Consider the following 25290-nt stretch of genomic DNA (forward strand, 5'->3'; position numbering starts at 1 on the left):
CTCAACAAGTTGTACTTTGTCCTTAATACAAAACATAGCAACGTTTGCACAACTGTGAAAATGTCTTTATCTGATCTAAACAGAAGATTAATTATCCTTTGACCATTAAGACAAGATAATTTGTTCAAGACCATTTCACAAGAAATGTAATTTGTGGGTATAATCCAAGATAAAGTCTGACTACACATGGCAACTGTGTCTGATCTATGTCAAATTGGGAGGGGAGAGAGAGGAATTCCTGGGAGACACCTGAAGTCTAAAACCACATTGTAAATCCAAGGGCCTGAATGGAGTTCAAGATATAGAGCCCAGATCAGGAGAGCTGGGAAACCAGGAAAGCAGATAGCAAGTGCTGAAACCAACAGCAGGGCAGGAGTTGGGGGTGGGTAGCAGGTACAGAGGGAGACATGAGGCTGAGCACTTGGAGAGAGCAGATCCTTTGGAAGGGTTAGGGGAGGTTTGCATTTCTAAGCAGCTCAAAGAAATTCTCAGTGGGAGGATGGACTTCCAACTAAGCTTTCACTTCCACAAGAAGGAGGGGCCAGGAATCCTAATATCTAGTAAAAGGTAGCCCAGGCCTTAGAAATGTGGGCTGAAATAAGCTTTCTGAGATAATTAAAGTAAATATTGGGATTGGCTTAAAAATGAAATTGTTTAGCTCTACTAAATCATACCTGAATGTACTCATGGATAGATTGGTAAGCTAGCTCATTCCTTCCTCAACAAACTTTTATCGAGTAATGCCGGGCACTGCACAGAACTCTACGAGACAGAGAGAAAAATAAAGCACAGGTTCCTGCCCTCCAGGTGCTTATCTAGTTGCAATACAAGTAATCGGTGACAAGGACAACACAGTGATGAAGTACTCTGAGAGGTCACAGAGCCGACAAGTTCTTCATACAGTCTGCTAGAACACAAGGTGATCAAGCACTGCATGCTGTTGAAAATCCTTATTCTCTTTTTGAGTAGGTTAAGCTAAAGTTTCCTTCAGAATTATGATTAACGCTACTTCACTTCTAGTCTCCCATAAGCTTCATGGTGTCTTTTTGCCAGGAATCTGAGGAGATCTAGTGCCCCTTAGCCTCGCAGAGATTCTTAACCTGAGGTACAGGGATAGGTTTCAGAGTGTCCATGAGCCTCTTAAAATTGGATACAAATTGTGTTGGGTGTGCTTTTCGTCTAGGAATCCGGTCATAGATTTTGTTAGCGGTCTCAAAGCAGCAGGGCTCGGTGCCATGCCTGTAATACCAGCAATTTTGAAGTAGGATTGCTTGAGTTTGAGGTTAGCCTGGGCAACATAGTGACACCCCAGTTCAAAAACAAAACAAGAAAAGAATCTCAAAGGAGTCTGTGACCCCAGGATGATCAAAAATCAGTGACTTTGATTTTCCTCAACCTAATTAAGGATCTTTTATCTTAAAACGTTTTTTAAAAACATTCTAATTTGTCTTTAACCTAAACATTTGTTTAGTTACCACTACCTGGCCCCTGTTAAGCCTCTGTCCTTCACCCTTCCTCCAGATTCCTCTCTCCCTATCCAGAAATAGGAATAGTAGTGGGCATCAACCTCCTCTTTACTTCCCTTATTTATGATTATTTGGCAACCCCATACTTAACCACATATAGGCAACCCTACACTTAATTATAATAATGTGACATCATCAAGCAGAGTTGGAAATCCACATTTCTAAGACGATCTCTCACGTTTTCAGTCAAGTTTTTGGTTTGGAATGCTCAGTCCAAAAATCCAGTTCAAAACACATTTATGTAGTGAACACCCTATATGTAGGACATCACACTCCACATGGAAGGAGAGAGGAGGAGAACAGGACATATAGATGAATTAGACCCAGTTCCCACCTTCATGGAGATGAGCCATTTTGGAAAATGCATGAAGTGCTGTGTGAATTCAGAGAGTTGGGATTATTTCCTAAGGAGAATGCAGAAAAACAGTCCAGAAGACACTGTAGCCAGGTAGTATTTCATATCACTGACAATACTATAGACTTGTTTATCCTCCATTTTCACATCTTCAAAATAAGATGCTGGGCCTAGAAGCTGACACTTGAACAGAAAAAATTTAAAAATAAACATAGGAGAAAAATCAGCCTTTGTCGTAAAATGACATAGAAAGAGAGTGGAAGCAACTAGTACAAGGAAAGTTATGCAAGAACATAAAGCAGTAAGGGAGATAGAACATGATTAATCGAATAAATATAAGAAATTTTGAAAGCTGATAGTAATGAATAGAGAATATTATCATCATTTCTACCATATTATTATTTTTTAAATCTGGCTTTTTAACCCAAGGAAATATGCATATTTTCCTAAACTTTAAGAAATAAAAAAAAAATATTTTGCTAGAAATATGTACAGACTGTAAGGGCTTTTCTAAAATGTCGATTGAGGGGTGTATGTGTATACACTTTTCTTGTTACTAAATCATGTAACCAAGCATCTACTACTTAAATGACTCATATCCGAAATTTGTGGAGTGCTTTTAGATCAATGCTTACAAAGCATTTTTACATTCATTATAAATCCTGCACAGTGCAATAACATAGCTATTAATTTTCTTACTCTATACTCTTAGGATGAACCAGCACCTGCCAAATTTTTGAGACAGCTCACGGCTTAGAGGAAGGCTCATCTAAATAAAGGCCAGCTAAAGTGACATTGCAGGGATTTAATCCTTCTCTGGCTGCCCGTGTGATCAGAAGGCTGATTTGCAAGTTTCGTCTTTCCTGGGGTCCAGATTATTAGGTCTCCAGGGCTCTGCAGCTTGACAGCAAGAGAAGCAGAAAATGAAGGTCAGAGAAAAGCACCGGAGACAGGGACTCGGGGGCGTCCCAGGGGCTTTTACACGCCCGAGTGCAAGATTCCCTGGCCATCAAGGGAAATAGCAAACTGGAGCCTTTATCCTGGGGCACAGCCGCCTTCCTACCACAGAGCATCAGATTGCTTGTCGTCAGGCCAGAAGGCTCCTGGAATCCCATCAGGGAAGTGGCTATGGTGACTGGATGTGTGGCTCATTGTACAGTTCGAGCTGCAAGTTCAACGTGAAGGAAGGTGGGAAATGTCTCGAGTGAGGCGAGCGGCTTTCTGCTGGGCTGGGCCGACCCGGCCGCCGCGCGCCTCCCGCTGAAGCCCAGGAGGAGGCTGCTCCGCAGCGTCTGCCCAGCGGGCGGCGGCTCTCGCGGACTCTGCGCGCTGGCCGTCCTGGACTCGCACCCCCCACCCGCCGGGCCTCCCGCGCCCCTGGGCAACCTGCCCTCGACCTGCGCCTCTTGGCCGAGATGGAGATGTGAGCCTGCGGGGGACGATGACCGCAGTGTGCGCGAATGGAGGCGGCCTGGTGAACCCCCACCACGCCAGGTGGGATCGGCGCGACAGCGTAGAAAGTGGCTGTCAGACGGAGTGCAGCAAGGAGGGTGAGGAGGGACAGCCTCAGCAGCTGACGCCCTTTGAGAAGCTGACCCAGGACATGTCCCGGGATGAGAAGGTGGTGAGGGAGATCACACTGGGGAAACGGATAGGCTTCTACCGAATTCGAGGGGAAATCGGGAGCGGAAACTTTTCCCAAGTCAAGCTCGGAATTCACTCCCTAACCAAAGGTAGGATCTGACTTCCCAGGGGCCATCCCTGTGGAATTGGAACCTCGTCTGGGGGCGGGGTTAGGGGGCCAGGGCCAGGGAAGCAAGTAAAGTGACCTCAGCTGAGCCCCTGCTAGCCCGAGCCCTGCGCCAGCTGCCTTCCCGTCATCTCAGTTAATTTTCACAGTCACGGTGTGAGATCAGTCTTTTTATTTCCGTTTTGCAGATAGGGAAACTGAGATGTGGCTTAAATGTGGCTTCAGCAATTCAGTCTTAGATGTTTTTGACTCCAAAACCACTCCCACAGTACCATGCATATAAACCCACTCAAATATGAGAGGACTCTGCCTTCTCCAGTGAAGCCTTCAAGAAGCAAAGTGGAGTGTGGCTTGGTTCCAAGGCAACTCATATCCCAAGCCCATACTTACAGCTTCTATATATATTTGTGTGTCAGTAACAATGGCACCGAGTGGCACAGGAGACTTCCCGAGGCCTACTGTCTCTGGCTAGCAGGGTCCAGTTTCCCCTTCTAACCAGAGGCTGCTACTTCGGTAATATTTGGGGGAAAGGGATTTGATCTCAGGACCTTTCCTGAGTCAGTCTGCCTGTCCTCGTTCTCACTGTTATGTGGCTCCTCACTCCACGCTTGCTTGGTTACCAGTCACTCTGGGATTCTGAATGAGCAGCGTCCACCACTCTGGCCTCACGGAGGAACTGTATGGAGAGCCCAGCACCCCCTTGCTGCTCCAGCCCCATTGTGGGCACTTCCCCAAGGTATCTGTAACTTAGCTGAAGCCTGGAGGTTATCATAAGGCAGTTAGAGGACAGAAAAAGAACACTTGCAACTAGGCATGATTTACTGAGTTCCTAAAGCCCACAGGCTCTATCCTCTGCCAAGAATCCCTTACTGACATTCTCCCTCCTTGGACCCAGCCTGCCGCCATATATCCAGGGTCTCTCTTTTATTGTATTAGAGTTGTCTTTTGTTTTCTTCTCCAACCCCCAATCCCATGCCTCTCCAATCCCTGTGCCTGGCCCCACACACACGCACACACACACACACCACCCCTCGCCCCGCTCTGCCCCACATGTACACTCCCGAGTCACCGGAGTTCTAAGTCCCCTTCCATTTTGTTCTGAAGTCTGAGTGTCTGGATTCATGTCTTCACATCGTGGCTTCTCTACTTATCTGGGTAAATTAAAGTACTTCTCTCTGAGCCTCAGATTCTTCTTTTATAAAATGCAGCCAATAACAGTGCTTACTTCATAGGGTGTTATAGGGGATAATGCTCAGGTGCTCAAGAAATGTTTGTTAGTTATTGCTATTATTTTGCAGAGTTGCTTTAGCCTTGTCTTGCCTTTGTATAACCAAAGATCAATTAAATTATCTGTATCAACAAAAGTTCCCATCCATCCCCATACACAAACCGAGATCAATTCAGCTGCCTTCCCCTACCGACTGCAGTCATTTTGAATTCTGACTGCACATTAAAATTACTTGAGAAGGTTTAAAAAAAAAATCAGTGCCCAGAATCCACCCCTAGAGCTTTTGATATACATGGTCTGGAGTGGGACTAGGCATGGATATTATTTAAAAACTCTCCAGGTGATTCTAATGGACATGCAGATCTAAGAAACATTTGCCTACAGCAGTTTGCATGTACTGTAGGCAGCTTTTAAAATAGTAAATTTTTGGTATTTGCCACAAATGGATAATCCAGGTATCATTTGTATTTTAAAATCAATTATGAGGTATTGTGTCAGGTTTGCATGCTACATTTAACTTTCAAATTTCATTTCACTTGGGATAATATTCATTTATTATTCATTTAAACCAATAATAGAAGTACTAAATTAGGCCTTGGGGGATATAAAGATGAAATGGATACAGCCTCCACCCTCAAAGAGGATAAGTGAAAAGACATATACAAATGAGTACAGTACAAACAAGAATCTGAAAAATATAGAGGAAAAAAGCTGTGGGTTTAAAGGAAGGAGACTCTTCCACTTTAGGAATATTGTAGAAGGCTTTAGGTGCGGACAGAATTTGAGCTACACCTCAAGCAGGGATAGGATTTTGGATAGGAAATGATTATAGGACAGAGAAGGGCTAGAGGGTTAATTAGAAGAAGAAAGTGAGTAAAAGCATAAATGTGGGGAAATGATATGTAGCATAATTTCCCTAAATGCCAGGAGAGTTGGGAGAAAGAACTGGAAAACCAAGTTGAGGCTGAATCATGGTGGACTTTGAATATTGGCTCAAGGAGCTTGGATTGTTTTTCTTAATGTTGAAGAGTCATCAGCATTTTTGTAATTAAAACAGGGCTTTTGGCAGATTAACCCAATAGTGGTGAGGATGAAGATTGGGAAGAGACAGTCATAGGAGGCGGGGAGATGACAGGAAGCAATGGTGACAGTCCAGCCAAAGGAGAAGAGGTGCTGAGTTAGGATGGTGGCAATCAAAATAGAAAAGAGGGGCTGGGTTACCGAAGACAAGAATCTGGACAATTGGCGTGTTAGGGTTCTCCAGAGAAACAAACCAACATGTGTAGATATATGGAGAGACAGAGAAAGAGAGGGAGGGAGAGAGAGAGATTGAGATTTGTCATAAGGAATTGGCTCACACGATTATGGAGGCTGAGAAGTCCCAAGATTTGCAGTCAGCAAGCTGGAAACCCCAGAGAGCTAGTGGTATAGTTCTAGTTCAAAAGCCAGCAGGCTCAGGAGCCAAGAAGAGCCAATGTTTCAGTTTGAATCTGAAGGCTGAAGAAGATCAACGTCCTGGCTTAAAGCAGTCATGCAGAAGGAGCTCCCTCTTACTCAGTCTTTTTGTTCTATGCAGGTCTTCAACTGCTTGGGTGAGACCCATCTACATTGGGGAGGACACTCTGCTTTACTCAGTCTACTGATTCAATGTTAATCTCTTCCAGAAACATCCTCACAGACACACTCAGAAAAATGTTTGACCAAATGTCTGGGCAGCACATGGCCCAGTCAAGGCACAAACAAAATTAGCCATCACAGTTGGTCATTGGTTGAATTTGGAACTGAAGATGGAAGGATGGACAAAGGCAATAAACTTGCCTTACTTGACTATGTGAACCAAAAGAAGAGTGATGCCTTTAAAAGAAATAGGGAAGTATAGAGAAAGAGCAGACTTAGGAGGGAAAATGATGAGTGAAAACACTGATGTCCTGGAGGAGGTGTCTCCTGGGCAGTTGCATGCTCCGGTCAGGGACACCGGTGTGAGGTCAGACAGGGGTGCACATCAAAGTGATTGTGACAGAGATGGCAACCACCAAGGGAGATGGTGGAGAAAGGTGATGAGCACCCTTTTTATACCTAAACACTGTTTTACATCCTGGTTAACATTTTATGTATGCATAAGCATGCATATGTATATGGAATGGTTTTAAATATACCAATGGGATCATTCACTCTTGCTCCATGAAAACTATGATTTTTCAATGTCATCAAATATAGGTATTTTCCAATGTCAATGTATATGTGTGTGTATATATATTTATATCTATCTATATACTTCCAAAAAGATATATCATCTTTTGAACAGCATATAGTGTTTCATTATATAGCTATAGCATAAATTATTTAACCTAACCCCTATTGATTAATATTTGGATCATTTCTAAAGTTTTGCTGTTATTTATATTGCTACAGAGATTACCCTTTTCCATACTTGTATGGTTTTTCTCAGTAAATATTCCTAGAAGTTAGTTCTCTTCTTGGTCAAAGAGCATGCACTGAAAAAATTTTAATACACAGTGCCACATTGAGGGGGAAGCTTTTAAATTTTTACTCATAAAAGTAGATTTAGATCTGTAATTCAAATCTCACTGGGACAATGTTGCTTTTCAGTGGTCTAGAACAAGAACAGAAGACAAAGACAAAACACATATGGAGATGAAGGGCCAGAAATTGAGACAGAAGACATGATTTAGAAAGGAACAGGACGAATTGGATAAAGCCAAACCAAGAATTCAGAAAACAGTGTCCAATGCTGCAGAGGGGTCACAGAAGCTAAAGTCTTAGCAAAAACTACTGGATGTGGCCAACTTTGAGCAGTTTCACATGAGTGTGGGTTCAGATGTTAGATTCCAATAGAGAGGAAGCAGGATGGGACAGTGGAAAGAGCACCTGATTTATTTGGTCCTCAGTTGCCTCACCCGTAAAATAGAGATAATGATTCTTATCTTAGAATTGTTGGAAAAATTATAAATAACATGTAAAGTACATGGTACATAGTAGCCACCTAGTGAATGGTGGCTATCATTGGTACAACTGTATTTTTTATTTAAACTTATTTCAAAAGGAAATTTAATATTATTACAAAAATGAAAAACCCACATCACTTGCTGTGAGTAGAAAGATAATGGTAAAAAATAAACACAATGCAAACAAATTTAACAGTTTTAGAGGAAAATTACCAAGTAATAGAAAGTAATTTTTAAAAACATGCTAACAACCAGTCTCAGACTTTCTCTTTGCCTTAATTAGGAGAACTGAAGGAAAACTGAAACGGGAATAATGTTTTTTATGCCATGATTCAGTGCTATTTAAGGCTGTTTCCATGCACTAAAATCATTTCTGCCTCATGAGTTGTTATAGGTTCCACTTTGGGAAACACTGACATCATCTAGTCATCCTGTGTTTTATAAATGAGGAAATAGAGGCACGCAAGTGGCTGTCCCAAGGTTTAGAACCTGTTTACAGGAACTCACAGGAAAGGGGCGTATTAAGCACAGGGGAATCTACAGACCCACAGCAGGGAAGTAGGGCCAGGTGTCAAGATATTACTCTTTTCATCTCCTTAGCTTTCTCTGGGGCCCATGGTTTCCCATTTCTACTTCCCTTGATGAACCTGTTCCACCTTTCTACTTCTTTCTGTAGAGTGGCTTTCTATGCTTAATTATCAGAAGGCACATCATGGCCAGGAATGGTTATTGCCAGTCCCACATGTCTATAACCTCTCAGCTTTATCGCCCATCTCCATCCCACTGATTTCATTCTATTTCAGTTCAAATTTTAGAGAGAGAATGTGTCTGCTCACTAGCCAGCTGGCGATGAGCCATCTCTGAGTCAAGGGAATGCCCACGTCAGTGAGCTGTTGCCCTTAGGGTCATGTGGCCCACGGCTCTCTCTGCAGAGCTCAATTTTTAAAGAAGTGTCTCTGAGAACGGAGAGTAGAGAGGGCAGCAAATTGATGGACATATCTACCACAGAGACATTAACCAGCTAAGCAGAGAAATTTCTACAGGCCAGGAGCAAGAACGTGCCCAATGCTGTAGATAGGCTACCATGTGAAAAGACAGAAGAAAAAGATATGGTTGTAATATACCATAACATAACATAATATATCATAAATAACAATTGGTATTTATATGGTGACTTACTTCTTGAGTTCGAAACGTTTCTTGTCTGTTGTATGGCAAAATTAACTTCATACTAGTTCCCCTGAGTTTCAGAGAACATGGCATTTTCCTGCTGGCCAGATGGGTGCCTTGTGTGGCCTCATTGACATGCTTTCCTCTTGCCTAATCTGCTACAGAGTGGCCCTGTTGGCAAAGAGACAGTCTCGCACCCTGGTTCTGGGATGGATGGTATGTGCAAAAGAGGGCAGGAGAGTGGGTAGTGGTTTATACAAATACGGACCCCCATACAAAGCCAACTTGTCCAGAATTGTCATCAGGTTTTCTAGGAAATATGAACAATCTGGAAAAGATAATGGAGGAGATTTCTAAGAAAGCAAAGAATTTTCAGTGCCAGGGGAAGCTCCCAGAGCAGTAGTTTAAAAAACAAAAAAGGAATGCCAGCTGCTCTAAAAGAAGGCCCCAGTATGGGGCCTTGCTGGCTGGGGTTTATTTTTACAGCTAACAGCTTAGATTCCCTTGGGCCCTGCAAGTCGATAGGGCAGGCTGAGAGCCATCATGAACCCCCTTTTAGGATAATTGGAAATTTCTCAAAAGAGATGATGCACTTGGCTTCTGAATATTTTATGTCCCATTTATCGTCACAAACAGAAGTAGAAGAGGCGGCGGGTGTGTGTGCTTTCCTCTGTGGCTGCCCTTTCTGACCTCTTCCTCCCTTTCACTCTAGTCTCATGTTTCTAGGATCCTTTCTTCCTCTCTCTCACTTTATTTATTTATTAGTTCATTCATTTCTTTTTTTAAAAAAAATAATAACAATCTCCTGAGCACATGCTTTGTTCTGGACCTTCCAAAGATGAGTAAGATATACTTCTTGCCTGTGATGGGGAACTCACAGCCATGCTGTCACAGAGTAAGGCACCAAGGGTGTGTCCCCCTGTGCCTGCTGGAATCTGGGGAGGGTCTATTGAGCAAGAAAGGCTTGCAATGGGTCTTGAGATTTGAGGAGAAAGTTTACAGGACACAGGGGAAAGAGACTTCCAGGAAGAGCGATGGAGGTATGAACCAGTGGGCGAGGGTATTTGGACATTAAAAGTAATTCAGTGAAACTGGAGCATGGGGTACACCCTCAGGTAGTGGGAGGGAGAGAAGGTGGGTGATGTGGGCAGGGGTTTGATCATGGAGAATCTTCTTGTTTATTTGGATTTTGTCATTTAGTTATTGGGGAGCTAAAGAAGAGCTTTATACAAGCCATTAATACCAGCGATTAATATAATTTGATTTCAGTGAGGAAGAAGAATTGAAGTTGAGGAGTGACAAGAGTCAAGAAAGTCAGAAAAAAATATTAGTCTAATGGTGAATGATGATGTCCATCTCCATTAAGTAGCAGTGAGGATGGAGAGAAGGGGACGCACTTGAAAAATGTTTTATAATATTAGGAAACCTCATGATCAATAGGATGGGTGAGAGCAGGAAGGGACAGGGAGAGGAAGAATTGAAGATGACTCCCAGTTTCCAGGGTTAATGACTTACCAGAGAATAGTAAATTACAGAAGAAATATTAATAGATTTGAGAGTAAAGATTTAGAAGCACTGACTTGGAGGTACATGGAGCTCATAAAATGGATGTGTCTAACATCCCTCTTGGAGCCCAAGAGAAAGTATGACAGAGAAGTAAAGATTTGGGGCTTAACAAAAGCCTGGGTATAGTGACAATCTTGGGAGTCCTAGTTACAAGCTCCTTGGTGTCAGATATTGTATCATATTGATCCTTAGAGTTCCCCCACATGTGTTATACATCATAAACACTTGATAAATATTTGGTGAATTAAGTTAGTATACTATCTTCTCAGTGTGAGGGAAGGGATATTAGAGGGAGCAATGCATGGTGGTACCTTCTGGTAGGTGCTCTATGCTATGATCTCTCCAGGGCTGGGGAACTAACTCAGTCTATAGTAGAACTTACTAAAGAAGGGCCCTTGTTTTAAAAAAGTGGTTCCCCCTCTTGAATACATTCACTAAAATAGCAATTTAACATTGCATTTTCTTACTTTAAAAACCGTTAGTTAGTGGCTTTGGGGAATCCACCTTAAAAATAAGTCCTTATATCGGAAATACTATAACTACTGTAGTGTTATTTATAGTGTTAAGATCTTGTAATAACTTGTAGGAGCTGACGATACAGGAACAGTCAAATAGATTAAAGCTATATATTGGGCAGAAGGTCACACAGCTGTCAGAAAGCACGGTTATGAAGACCGTGCATGGAAGATGAGTGGGACTTATGAGTAAGAGAAACAAACAGCCAGGTACAAAACTGAGTGTACAGTGTGATGATGATACCCTGGGTTCTTGTGAGGACTGAATGAGATCATTCATTCAACAAATATTTGTTAAGCACCTACTATGTAACGGACACTATTCTAGAGACTGGTGATACGGCACTGAACAAAACAAACGGCGATCTCTGTCCTTATGGAGCTTATATTCTAGTGCGGGAGACAGACAAAAATAAGTTTGTAGAATATTAATCATGTCATGTAGTGAAAAGTGATAAGAAAGAAAATGGAGCAGGAGGGGAGATAGGAAGCACTGAGGGCTATAGTTTTTAGATAAGTTGGCGAGGGACAGCCTGACTGAGGAGGTGATAATTGACCTGAAAGAAATGAGGGAACCTGCTACGCACGCACGTATATGGGGGGAACCATCAGGTGGAAGGCATAGCAAGCACAAGAGTGCCCAGAGGGGAGGCGCCTGCAGTATTCTTGAAACAGCCAAGGGGGACAAGGGCAGAGAGTAGCAGGAACCAGATGGTGGAGGGCCAAGTGTGCCAAAGTAAGGAATCTGGCTTGTCCTAGGAGTGAAGCAGGAGCCATTCGAGGGAGCGGGGAGTGGCATGATCTGGCTTAAGCTTTAACAGGATCACTGTGGCTGCTCTGTTGAAAGTAGACTGCAGGAGGCAGAAGAAGAGAGATCAGTTAGGAGCCTCTTGCAAAAATCCAGGCAAGCAATAATCGTGGCCTGGACCAGGAAGGTAGTAGTGGAGTGTGGAAAAGTGGCTGGAGTTTGGCTATATTGGAAAGGCTGACGATAACAGAATTTGCTAATATATAGAAAATGGAATATAAAAGAGAAGAATTAAATACTCAAAGGTTTTTGACCCAGGTAAGCACAAGAATAAGTTTACATTTACCAAAAGGGGGAAGATTGTAGAAGGAAGGAGCAGGTTTGGGCCAGGAGAGATGAAGAGCTTGGTATTGAACCTGTTATGTCTGACATGCCTGTTACACATCTGTGACACTGCAGAGCAGATGCTGTTGGTGCCCCACCTGCGTCTCCTTGGACCTTACCATTTCAGCGCAGGCCTCACCTTCAACTGCCATTCTCTCCATCTCTTTGCCTCTGGGCTTTCTCTAGCCACTGGAGCCTGCTCTGCCTGCATGCACGGTAGGCCAGAAATATACATTCCCCAGGAGAGGCCAACAACCAGTTACTGGCAGGGGATGATACATAAGTACCAGCTCTCTCATCCTCCTCATGATGAAAAGCAAGCATAACTCTTAGCAGGATTCACCCAAGACTTCCTTAGTAACACACCCTTTATTGGCTGCCTTTCCCTTCCTGTCTCACTTCCTCATTCCTCTGCTCGTGTTTCCTGGGATCACCTCCTTCATAAACTACTTGCACCTGAGTCCCTGCCTCAGGATCTGCTTCTGGTAGAACGCAAATTAACACAACGCCCAAGTAGGCAGGTGTATTTCTATATCTGGAATCACCAAGGAAGTGATTGTAGAGAGGAGGCCTAAGAACTAAGCCTTTAGGTATCCAATATTTGGGGGCTAGGGAGATGAAAAGGACACAGCTAAGGAGGCTTGGAGAAGTGAAAAGAGGAAGAAACCCAAGAGTGTGTGTTGTCCTAGAAACCAAGTGATAAGGGTGTCTTTGGGGATGAAGGCTGAGAACTGCCCATTGGTTTTAGCAATTTGGAGGTCATTAGCGACCCAGAGGAGAGCATTTTTAGCAGCATTATCTCCTGCATTCAAGAAATAAGGAGGGGAGAATTGGAGACAGTGAAGTAGAACAAACTCTTTAAAGGAGTTTTACCATAAAGGGAATGAGAGAAAGGGGTCTGGTGCTGGAGAGGGAAGTGAGGTCAAGAGAGGGTTTTAGGTGATTGTTCAGAAAGATTTTTTGATGTTTAACATATACCCACACAAAAAAAGTGTGAAAATCATAGGCATGCAGCACAATGAATTTTCCAAATGGAAAAGACCTGTGTAACCACCACCAAGATCAAGAAAGAGAACATTTCCAGTACTCAGACCCCCTTCCTGTCCTCCATCCCCATTCACTGCATCCTTAAGTGTAACCACTACCCTGACGTCCAACATCATAGATTGCTTTTTGCCTGTGTTAAACTTAACATAAATGGGATCATACAGTATGTGTTCTTTTGTCTTATTTCCTTTGCCCAATATTAAGTTTGTGAATGCTGTCCGTATTATTTTATGCATTTTAGATGCTTCCTTCTCATTGCTATATAGTCATCCATTGTATGAATATACCAAAATTTATTTATCCATTCAACTGTTAGTGGTGTGGATAGTTTCCAGTTTGGGGCTACTATGAATAATGTTGCTACGAACATTCTAGTATAAGTCTTTTGGTAAACATATGTATGCATTTTTATTGGGAAGATTTTTTTTTTTTTTTTTTTGAGACATAGTCTCACTGTGTTGCCCGGGCTAGAGTGCCGTGGCATCAGCCTAGCTCACGGCAACCTCAAACTCCTGGGCTCAAGCAATCCTACTGCCTCAGCCTCCCGAGTAGCTGGGACTACAGACATGCGCCACCATGCCCGGCTAATTTTTTCTATATATTTTTAGTTGTCCAATTAATTTCTTTCTAATTTTAGTAGAGACAGGGTCTCGCTCTTGCTCAGGCTGGTCTCGAACTCCTGAGCTCAAACAATCCGCCCGCCTCGGCCTCCCAGAGAGCTAGGATTACAGGCGTGAGCCACCGCGCCCGGCCAATTGGGAAGATTTTTTTAAAACATGGTAAACAACATGAATGTGTGTTGATGGAAATGACCCAGCAGAAAAGGAAAATCATGATGCAGGAGAGAAGGAAAAATTTTTAGAGAGCTGTTCTTTAGTGGATGAGAGTGGATGGAATCTATCCAACATGCAGCGGAGGCTTAGCTAGGCCTTAGGAGGAGCAGGAACTTTTTCTCCAAAGTAACAGGAAGGAAGACAGTGTTTATGGGCACAGATTCAGGTAGGCTGGAAGACGTGGTGGGAAGAACTTGAGGAAATTCTCTTCTATTGCTTTCTTTACTCAGTAAAGTAGGAAATAAGGTCACCAGCTATGAGTGAGGAGCAGGAAAGAAGGTATCAGAGAGTTAATGAGAGGAAGGAAGCCATGAAAGAGGTATATAAAAGTTTACAAGGGTCACTGGACTAGTATGTCTGCCAGGAGCTTTAAAGGCCCACCAGAGATTAGTGATCATAAATTAAAAGTGAGACAAGCCATCACGTTCAACTGCAAGGGTGTAGGACTAGAGTAGGCAGGGAGCTGGATTGAACCAGGGTCCTCGTTTAGCTGAGTGAACACAACAATGTGGGAGAGGGGGAGGGGAGCTGAGGGAGTGTACAAAACCCTGATGACAATAGTGAAATCCTCCTCCAGTGAATGCCACCATGCTCCCAGCTGCTCAGCCCAGAAACCTTGGCTTCTCCACAACCCCCACCAGCGAAACACCAAGTCCTGTTGATTTTACCTTCTACAGAGCTCATCCTTTCCTCATTGGATTAAGTCACTGTAATTTGTCTCCAAGCTTACATCATTCCCCCTGCAGCAGTTGGAGGCAATGTTTTAGAAATTGCAAGCCTGATCATGAAACTCCCTGCTTACAACCTTCCAGGGGTTTCTCACTGCTCTAATGTGAGGTCCAGAAAATGACTCGCAAGACCTTGGCCCTGGCTGCCTCTCCAGCCTCATTTGGCTTATGTTTTCCTTCGTTCCCATGTGCCAGCCCCACTGTTTTATCTCAATCTCTCAAAGGCAGTTATCTCAAAAGCAGGGTGTGCATACCCCAGGGGCACCCAAGATGATTTGCTGGAATGAGGAGAAAAATATTAGAACTTCCATTTATATTTATTTGTGATTATATATTTTTAGTTACTATAATTTATTTTATTATTTATTTATTTTTTAGTGACGGGGTCTTGCTCTGTTGCTCGGGCTGGAGTGCAATGGCACAATCATAGCTCACTGCAGCCTTGATCTCCTGGGCTCAAGTGATTCTCGCACCTCAGCCTCCCAGATAGCCAGGACTACAGGCATACACCACCACATCCAGCTAATTTTTTTTTTAATTTATTGTAGAAATGGGGTCTTGCTATGTTGTCCAAGGTGGCCTAAGTCTCAAACACCTGGCCTCAAATAATCCTCCCGCCTTGGCCTCCCAAAGTGCTGGGATTACAGATGTTAGCCGCCACACCTGGCCTCTATGATTATATATATTGAAAATGTATATATTAGTGGCACATGCACATAATTTGTAAATAGATATACACATGTGAGAGTAATGCTTAAAAATGTTCTATTGATAAAGGCAGCCAATCACAAAAGCTTGTACACCATAACTCTAAGATATGAGGTCTCTCCTGCCTCGAGATCTTCTCTCTTACCCATTCCTACTTTTAGAACCTCTCCCTAATTTCCTCCAGCTAACTCTTAGGCTCCAGAGAAAGTGTTTAAAATCTTCCCTGACCCCAGACTAAGGAAACATCCCCCTATTTTATGTCCCCATCGCTCCTGGCACTTTTCTCCCCAAACCCACTGTGTCTGATACTGTCTATCCGCCCCTGCAGATCCGTTCCCCACCCGTCTTCATTCTGCTCTCAGCCCAGACTGCATCGTGCCTCCTTAGTCTTCTGAGTTCCAATTGGCTTTGGTCTCTAGGGAGCCCTTGCAGGGTATCAAAGAAAGGGGGGGCCTGATCTCTATTTCCCCAGCCCCTCACTGTAAGGTTGACTCAGGCCAGCTGTGTGTCTGGAAGGAAGCCTCAGCTCCTCTGAGGCAGCTTTCCCGACACAACACTCTCTTTCTAGGTTCTAATATCTGCTCCCTCCCCTTGTCCCCTTGGTCCTGTGAACATATTTTGCTTGGTTTGATCTAGGTTTTAAAATTTGAATTAGTTGCTAATACTTAATAATTGGAAGATTTTACATAAAATTTCAGATATCCAGGTTTCTCTTGAAAAAAAAAAATCAGAAGATTTGACAACACCGAGCCTACATTCCAAGTAGTGACATATGTGGTGTCGAGTAGCAGTTGTCCCTTCACATGGGGACAGGTGCTCCTCAGGATGCCACCATCCCCACTAACTCCCTATTGCTTCCAATAACCTTGCTTTGCTAAAACCACCCTGGCCTCTAGAGACATTTGTGTTTGTGAGTCCGGTTTGAAGAATGCGTTGCCCACTAGGTGGGACCTGAGTCAGACTCCTCGTCAGATTTGGAGAATGGAGAGGCTGACCTCTCCAATCTGTCTACGTTTCTCTCTCTCCCTTGCCACCACTAAGAGTCCTCCCTCTGCGATTGCTGTAACCCCTCCAAAACCACCACCTGCTCTCAGCTTGCTGCTCTTCCCACACTGCAGCCAAAGTGCTTTTTCTCAAATGGGGATCAGACTATAGCACTCTCCCTTAAAACCTTGTTATGTTTTCCCATTACTCTAAAGATAAAGGCTGCATTCCCTACAACCGCCTCCAAGGGTCCGGCTTCTCTGGCCCTGCCTACTGCTGCAGGCTGATTTGGGGCCACTTCTTCTCCCTCCGTGTTTCCAGCACAGGGGCTCCTCGCAGGTCTCAGGCACACACCGGATGTCTCACCTGAGCCGTGCACACATGCCAAGCCCACAGGCCCAGCGTGGGGCCTCTCTCCTCTCTTCCTCGTCACAACATAGTGTCCTTACACAGTGAGGCCTTTCCATTGTCTATCTGTGTCCCTTCCTAATATGTAGGACTTTTTTCAAAGTCTTTCTCTCTCCTTGGACTGTGAGAACAGTGCTTGTCTTTTTCACTTCCTGGGGCATAGTAGGTACCTACTGAAAATTTGCTGAAAGAGTAGATTTAGAGACCTAGTTCTCCATGGAACAGCAGTTTCTACCATTTAGTGACAATGTGGACTATCAGGGATTTAAAAATGTTTAATATGATTATTATACATTGTGTTAGCAGCCAGGCTGTAATTGCACACGAAGTCTGGCAATCGAGACACCTAAGGCACAGAATTCAAGGAAGCGTTCATCTTCACACCTCTCCTGCCACACTCTAGTCCTGGCCCCCAGAGGGAAGCCCTTGCTAAGAACCACAACACAGAAAGAGAAAAACAAAATTGGGATTGTATGAAAGGGAGCTTTGTCACAGCAGCCTGACACCGGCCACCTGATTCTCAAACACTCACCACGTGAGGAACAGTGTGTGGTGGCAGCAGGGAGGAGAGGCAGAGGAGAGTAATGAGGACCTTAACAGACGTCTGAGTCTGTGATGGGGAGAACCGAGGAGAAGCAGCGGGCTCCTCTATAGGCAATACACAAAATCAAAGGGTGGAATTCATTATTCTTGCCCTTAAAATAACAGCTCACCCAATGAGCTACACAAAACTGAAGTTTCTATTTCAGGTAAATAGCTGAAGACAGAACAGTAGAAAAGATGTAACCAGGGAAGAAGAATGCCCGAGGATGAGGATTGCCGTTGGAGGTCCATTTGCCGGGGCCAATTGCCCCCCAAGATTATCCAAACTCTGATCCCTCCTCCATGCTCAGGATTGACTCCCCCAGAGGAAGCACTGGCCGCATCAGACACCAGTAAATCCTGCCTCTTTCCATGCCAGAAGCCCTAATGACCTGCTTTAATGTACCAATAACACTCCTATATTAACCTAGTGCTGTCTATCTTCATGCCAATAACCACTGCGGCAAAATTCTTCAAAGCAGTTGTTTTGTAAGTAGGTCAAACAGGTACTCTGCAATCCCATTCTGTTTACTTGCCTGGTAACTTCTTTCTTTTCTATTAATAATATTAAGTCTGGTCTACGGTCATACCACCCTGAAATGTGCCTGATCTCATCTAATAGAAAGTCTGGCCCAGTTTGAACAAAAAAAATGGATGATGTTTTAGAGTCGAAATTCATTCATTTTCTAATATTAATAATTTTCTAATAGTAATCATTTTCATTACACAGGTAGTCTATATTCATTTTAGAAAAAATAGAAAATACAGATAAACAAAACAAAATTTAAAGGTAGACCATCTGTGATTCCCCGATTAAAAAATAACCGTCTATTCTAAACATTTTGGTGAATATCCTGCCAGATTTTTTCCATGCAAATGTGTATTTGTATTTTTACTCACTTGTTCATTCCATATCTTTTCATATCAATAAATAGAGATCAACATCATCATTTTTGATAGCTACGTGGCATGACATTATAAAATTAGATAAATCACATTTTATTTGAACCATCTCTCTTATTGGATACTTAAGCTATTCTCCATATCACAGAAGTCTTCTTACACGTGCATCCTTGCACATGTGTCAGATTTCTTAAGATTAATTGTCAAAAGTGAAATGGTTGTGTCAAAGGGTGCAACCATTCTAAAGGATTTCAACACATAATACCAAAGTACAATCCAGAACCATTTGTATCTTTTAATCTTCCCACCAGCAGCACATTGCAGGGCCGATTTCCTCATGCCCTCACCGGCACTGTCACCACCGAGTTCTGGTGTGCCGTGTACAGGACATTGTGTACCAGGCACTGACAAAGTCCAATAAAACAGTCCACACTGGGAAGGAAGCCCGAGAGGGAGACAGATGAGGGAGTCGACATTGACAGGCCATTGCGCTGAGACTGCAGTGCACTGATTGCAGCACTCTGAAGGTACAACATCTGGACGTCATGATCATCCTAAGACAGGTGTCACAGAAGGCTCCCTGGGTAGGTTAATTCTGAGGCTATTCTTGAAAGATCATCAAGAGATAACTGAGCAAAGAACAGGGAAGGAGCGATGGAGAGAATGACACAGGTAGAGAAAAGATCTCAGGCATGAATGTTCACTACCTTTTCAGGGAACAACAAACAGTTCTGTAATGGTTGGACTAAAGGATGCATGGGGAGTTGGGGATGGTGGACAGGGGTGATGGACAGGGGTGATGGACAATGAGGGTGATCAAGAAGGACTCTCTGGGCTGAGCAAAGGAACTTTAACTTTATCTGGAAAATTCCCTGGGAAGGCAAGATTTGGCATCAAAACCTGTGTGTGGAAGACCGTGCTTATCTAAGGGGAAAGCATGGACACCGAACTCCAGAATTGCTTTGTCACTGATGCGTTCTGTGAGCTTGGAAACAGCCACTCAGCCTCTGTGTCTAGTACAATAAAGGGGCTGATTCAAGTCCCTTCCAGTTCTAAATATCTATTCTCCCAAGAATTCTGGCACATCCTTTGACTTTTTTTTTTTTCCAGAAAAGGTGGCCATTAAGATCCTGGACAAGACCAAGTTAGACCAGAAAACCCAAAGGCTACTATCCCGTGAAATCTCCAGTATGGAAAAACTGCACCATCCCAACATCATCCGCCTTTATGAAGTTGTGGAGACATTATCCAAGCTCCATTTGGTGATGGAGTATGCGGGGGGTGGGGAGCTCTTTGGGAAAATTAGCACTGAAGGGAAGCTCTCCGAACCAGAAAGCAAGATCATCTTCTCCCAGATCGTGTCTGCCGTGAAGCACATGGTGAGCAGGGGTAGGGAATGAGAGTCTTACTCCTGTTCTGCCCGCATTGGGAGTGTGGGACTTTAGTTTGCCATCACTCAAGCATCCCAGAGGGCTGTAGTCCTACAAGGGCAAAGAGTATTCCCTTCTGTGAGAGTCAGAGATCTGGCTGGGATCATGCTCCTTGCCTCTGAAGCAACATCCGGGGATCTCCAGTTATACAGCAGCCTCCTGGCTTCTGCAGAAGTTGGCAGGAGTGGCTGGGTGCAGCCAATGAACATCCCCCAGTCCCCAGCTACACCCATTTCTCCAACCTCATATTCTACTACCCAGGTAGCTGGCTCCTCACTGCTTCTTGGCCTTGCCTTCCTAACTCTGTCTAGGATGCCCTCTCACCTCTTATCACATCTCACATTCTAAATCCCATCTGCACCTCTTAACTAGCTCAGTTGTCTCTCTGTGTGAAACTTTCTTCTTGCCCTCAGTGAGCTCCCTAGCTCTTACCACCTCTGTGTCCAGATTAACACTTGATTATGTCATTCTTTTAGTTCTTTGATAATTTCTTTAGATAAGTCTGGACTCCTAAAGCACACTCCTTAGTTCTTCCAAGAACTGGCTCTTTTGTGACCTCTCTTTTGTCGGCCATGTTGCTGGGCACACGGGAGGAACTTGACTTGCAGGCTTGACTCCCACTTTTACTATCATGTTAGAGCAAAATTTGTGGCCACACTCTTTTCCCAGATCCCAGTTGAATGGGTCTGTCCAACTGCCAGAAAAGAGACACTTGTCTGGGATCTGTGTTAGTTGAGAGGCTGTTTCTAGTTTGTTCCTCTACCTGGCTGGTTATGGGGGCAAAACAGGGATTGGTGAACTCCTGGCCAAAGAATTTGCAGGGGATTTAGTGACCCAGAGGGAAGGAGAGGAGGGGGAAAAAGAAATGAGGCAGAGAGAAGAACTTGATTATAGCAGTGGTGGGTGTTTCAGACCTGTAGTATATCACTAGTCGCCATTTAGGTGGCTCTGTGCTGCGGTGAACTTTCCCAGGGCCAGGGAATAAGCCCATTCCAAGTAATAGAACCAATGGGCAACGAATCTTCCACATTCTACTTGGAATAGTAATCTGGTGGGAGACCAGAAAAGAATCCAGCAGTCGAGGGTACAGATATTAGTCCTTGGAAACTCTACACCCTGCCGTTTCTCCCAGTTCTCTGGTCTCTGCAAAGAGAAAGTATGAATCATAGATACAGATCCAAAATTCAGTGGGGGAGGTGAGGAAAAAAAAAAACAAATTTCATTGAGTTTGTTTATGTGCCGAGACCATGCTATGCACTGTCGATACAGTGTTGTGTATAGTTCTCACCACAGCAGGATGAGGTGGTTATCAGTATCACATTTTACAGAGGAGAAAGCTGACCCTCACAGCACGCAGCTGGTAGAGTTGAACTTAGAACTGACGCAGCTGTCAGGCTCCAAAGTTGGGATTCTTACCCTAAAAGGCCCATCAGGAAAAGTGACATGAAGCCATTTCTTAAGCACCCTTGGGACTGACCATGTCAAGGGTCCTCAGAAGATTGTCTGTCTGGATTCAGAATGCAAGTGTGGGAGGGGGCAGATGCCCACAACACACTGGTGCCTTGTTGCTAGAACCTTGCCAAGTGCAGCCTCCTCCCTTCTACTGAATTCTATAAAGATAAAGGAGTCCACCCAAAAAGCATGCCTGGAAAGTTAGGGGAGGGTTCCAAGCCTTCCTGGTCTTGGCCTCCATCAAGAGATTCCCTCAGCCAGAAAAACTCACATGTTACCTAACAACTAAGGATCACTGTTTCATTGTGCTTTGGCATGCATAGTTGCATAGGAGCTGGGGCTTATTTCTGGCACTAATTCCTGAATCCACATGTGTGGAACAGATTCCTACCCTCAGCCCACAGCAGAATAGAACTTTTGGTCTGTTTGGGGGGTGTGGGCATTACGTTGGACTGAAGGTTATGGCAACATTTGCTATCATGATTTAAGCTAATTCCCAGTGAATTTCTGGTATTACACCATCATCAGCTCACTGTTTCAGAGGAACCGATACATTTTTTATTTCAAAATTTTACCTTGAAAATAACTTTTCCCTATGTCTTCTTCCACAGCATGAAAACCAAATTATTCATAGAGATCTGAAAGCAGAAAATGTATTCTATACCAGTAGTACTTGTGTGAAGGTGGGCGATTTTGGATTCAGCACAGTAAGTAAAAAAGGTGAAATGTTGAACACTTTTTGTGGGTCTCCTCCATATGCCGCACCTGAACTCTTCCGAGACGAGCACTACATTGGAATTTATGTGGACATCTGGGCCTTGGGGGTGCTTTTGTACTTCATGGTGACAGGCACAATGCCATTTCGGGCAGAGACTGTGGCCAAACTGAAGAAGAGCATCCTTGAGGGCACATACTGCGTGCCTTCGCATGTGTCGGAGCCCTGCCACCGACTCATCCGAGGAGTCCTTCAGCCCACCCCCACGGAGAGGCACGGGATCGACTACATCATGAAGGATGAATGGATGCAGGGGGTGCCATATCCCACCCCTTTGGAACCTTTCCACCTGGATCCCAAACATTTGTCAGAAACCAGCACCCTCAAAGAAGACGAAAGTGAAGTCAAAAGCACTTTAGAACATTTGGGTATTACAGAAGAGCATATTCGCAATAACCAAGGGAGAGACGCTCGTAGCTCAATCACAGGCGTCTACAGAATTATTTTACATAGAGTTCAAAGGAAAAAGGCTTTGGAAAGTGTCCCAGTAATGATGCTACCAGACCCTAAAGAAAGAGACCTAAAGAAAGGGTCCCGTGTCTACAGAGGAATAAGACACACATCCAAATTTTGCTCAATTTTATAAATTAGACTGCTGGTAATTAACCAAGATCATTATTGCTTTTAAATTTTTTCATGGACAACTTGGATGCAGACATTTTTATAATTTTTAAATAAATTTAAATTTGAGATATGCATTTTTTTCCTCAAAAAGTTTATTAGCTCAGATTCTGGCTTGATTTGGAGCCTTGTCTTATTCTCAAACTCCAGCATTCATTCATTTAATCAAGAAATATTTGTTCAGTGCCTCCTATGTGCTGGGCACTGTTTAAGGTGCTGGAGAAACAGCAAAGAATAAGATAGGCCAGGTCCCTCCTCTCATGTGCAGGACATTCTAGTACAGAACAGAGGCACTAACAACTATATTTAAAGAAAAAAAGTCAGTGATAGAGATGTCATGCAGAGAATTCGAAAACGGTGATCTGATACGAGGTATTACTGGATGAGTCATTAAGGAAGGCCACTTTGAGTAGGCGTCAGTCTGAGATCTGAATGAGAAGCAGGAGTGACTCTTGCAAAATGCCAAGAGCATTCCAGGCAGCTAGGCGTTTCAGGCTGGGGGCGCTCCCCAAACACAGCCTAAGACAAAGGCTTCCATGTAGAGTAGTTTATTTGGGAACTGATCCCAGAGCCCACGAGTGAGGGACAGGGGAAACAAGGAAAGTCAATACCCAGACACGTTAGCAAGTTGGCCAGTGCTACAGGTGACCGGTGTTCAGCTTTGCAGGCTCCTATGGGGGGGTCTTAAGAAACACATCTCAGGTGTCTTCCCAGGGTATGAAAAGGGAAAGCATTTATTCATAAGCTCCTACCCACCACTGTTCAAGGGTGGCCCTGCATTTCCAGATTGTGCTGTGTGAGTGCCAAATGGGTTCCCTGTGCTTCCCATGCCTTCATGTCAGAGAAGCCTTGGAGCAGGAAGGAAGAGGTACACAGCACTGGCCTGAGACAAGGTACAAGCAGATGGGGCCTACATGAAGCTGTACAAACTTGCATGGGAATGGTCACTGCATCAGTGGCTAGAGGAAGCAGTGTGGCTGAAAGGATCTGAGGGCTTTGAAGTGGTGCACAGAAACAAACTGTGTGACACAGCCCACTCTGACCCTGTGCTCTCCTGTTAAGTCCCCTCCTACGAGGTGGTGGGACCTGGAAGGACTTAATGCAGTAGAACAAGCTGCAGCATCAGTTCTTAAGCTCTAGTGCATCAAAATCACCGGAAGAGCTTGTTAAAACACAGACTGTGAGGCCGCACCTCCAGAGGTTTGGATTCAATACATCTGGGGTGGGACCCAAGTACGTGCTTTTTTTTTTTGAGACAGAGTCTCACTCTGTTGCCCAGGCTAGAGTGCCATGGTGTCAGCCTAGCTGACAGCAACCTCAAATTCCTGGGCTCAGGAGATCCTCCTGCCTTAGCCTCCCAAGTAGCTGGGACTACAGGCATGAACCACCATGCCCGGCTAATTTTTTCTCTATATTTTTAGTTGTTATCTGGCTATTTCTTTCTATGTTTTTTCTTTTTTTTTTTTTTTTTTTTGTAGAGACGGGCTCTCGCTCTTGCTCAGGCTGGTCTCAAACTCCTGAGCTCAAATGATCCACCCGCCTCGGCCTCCCAGAGTGCTAGGATTACAGGTGTGAGCCACTGCGCCCAGCCAAGTATGTACATTTTTGGTAAGTTCCCAAGTGATACTGATGCTGCTAGTCAGGGGCCACACTCAGACCCACGAAGCTATGGTCAATTACTGCAGCTGGTCCTGAGGCTATAACTAGATCCTACCTCCCTCCTCCACCACCCGTACTAAATTTCCCTCACCTTTGGCTAGCATTTCAGCTGGCCTAGATTGGGTCATGTGACCTAGACTTTCAACATCAAAGGATCTGAACCCTTAGTTGCCTTGCCCTCCTCAGGCTGTGATTGCTGCAATCACCTGTTCACCATTATCATGAGTGAATCTCCAGATATAATCCTCCTTACAATAATCAGGGTTAATATCCCCACCAGTGTAATACCTCCTTCCTTTGCCTGCATGTCCACTGGCATGGGGAGCCCAAAGTGACCATGTGATGTGTGTAGATTCCAATTCACTGGAACCCTTATTGGCCCCCCTGGTGAAAGCATCCCCAACTCCCTGGGAACCAAAACCTCTAAACTAGCCGAGCCTAGGTTGCAGGAAAGAGAAACACAAATTCATCAAGTGAGTCATTGATTGTGATGGTGAGAAGGGCCAACCCTACTTCCACTCACTGGTTCCCAGACCCGTGTATTTTAACAATGGGGGACATGTATCTGCCATCGTTAAAGCACGTATATCGAATCCTAGAGGACGGCATCCCAACCCTGCAGGTTATTGTCTCATATCTGGTGCCTTAGCTGGCTGTTTCTGGTGTTGAGGTATGCAGTAAGATGAGAGGATCCTGTGGTCACGTGTCCATTGCCCCACTTCCTTTATCAAAAATGTAGTGTTCGAGGCAATGTTATGTAAGATATCACGACAGTGAATCAGATATTCTCCATGTCTTAGCATGATTGTATTGGAAGACACACTGCAGGCAAGAGAGACAAACTCATACCCTGAAATGTCAATTCCAATAAGGAAGAGTTGCTGCTGTGCCTGTCTGAATTTATGACTCCCATGGATCTGGTAATGTGCAGCCCAAAAGTTGACAGCTCTGT

General features: G+C 44.1%; 1 protein-coding gene across 1 annotated transcript in view; it reads left to right on the top strand.

The window, feature by feature from the left end:
- NIM1K (NIM1 serine/threonine protein kinase) overlaps window positions 1-22756 on the top strand; it is a 51957-nt gene extending 29201 nt beyond the window's left edge. Inside the window, exons 2-4 of the mRNA XM_012664753.1 lie at window positions 2594-3614; window positions 19512-19780; window positions 21895-22756. Coding sequence (XP_012520207.1) covers window positions 3323-3614; window positions 19512-19780; window positions 21895-22644 — 1311 coding nt within the window. The 5' untranslated portion in view covers window positions 2594-3322 and the 3' untranslated portion in view covers window positions 22645-22756. The remainder of the gene's footprint in view (window positions 1-2593; window positions 3615-19511; window positions 19781-21894) is intronic.
- The last annotated feature ends 2534 nt before the right edge of the window (window positions 22757-25290 follow it).

The sequence above is a fragment of the Propithecus coquereli genome, unplaced genomic scaffold (genome assembly GCF_000956105.1).
Source record: "Propithecus coquereli isolate 6110/MARCELLA unplaced genomic scaffold, Pcoq_1.0 Scaffold91, whole genome shotgun sequence".
Taxonomy (NCBI): Eukaryota; Metazoa; Chordata; class Mammalia; order Primates; family Indriidae; genus Propithecus; species Propithecus coquereli.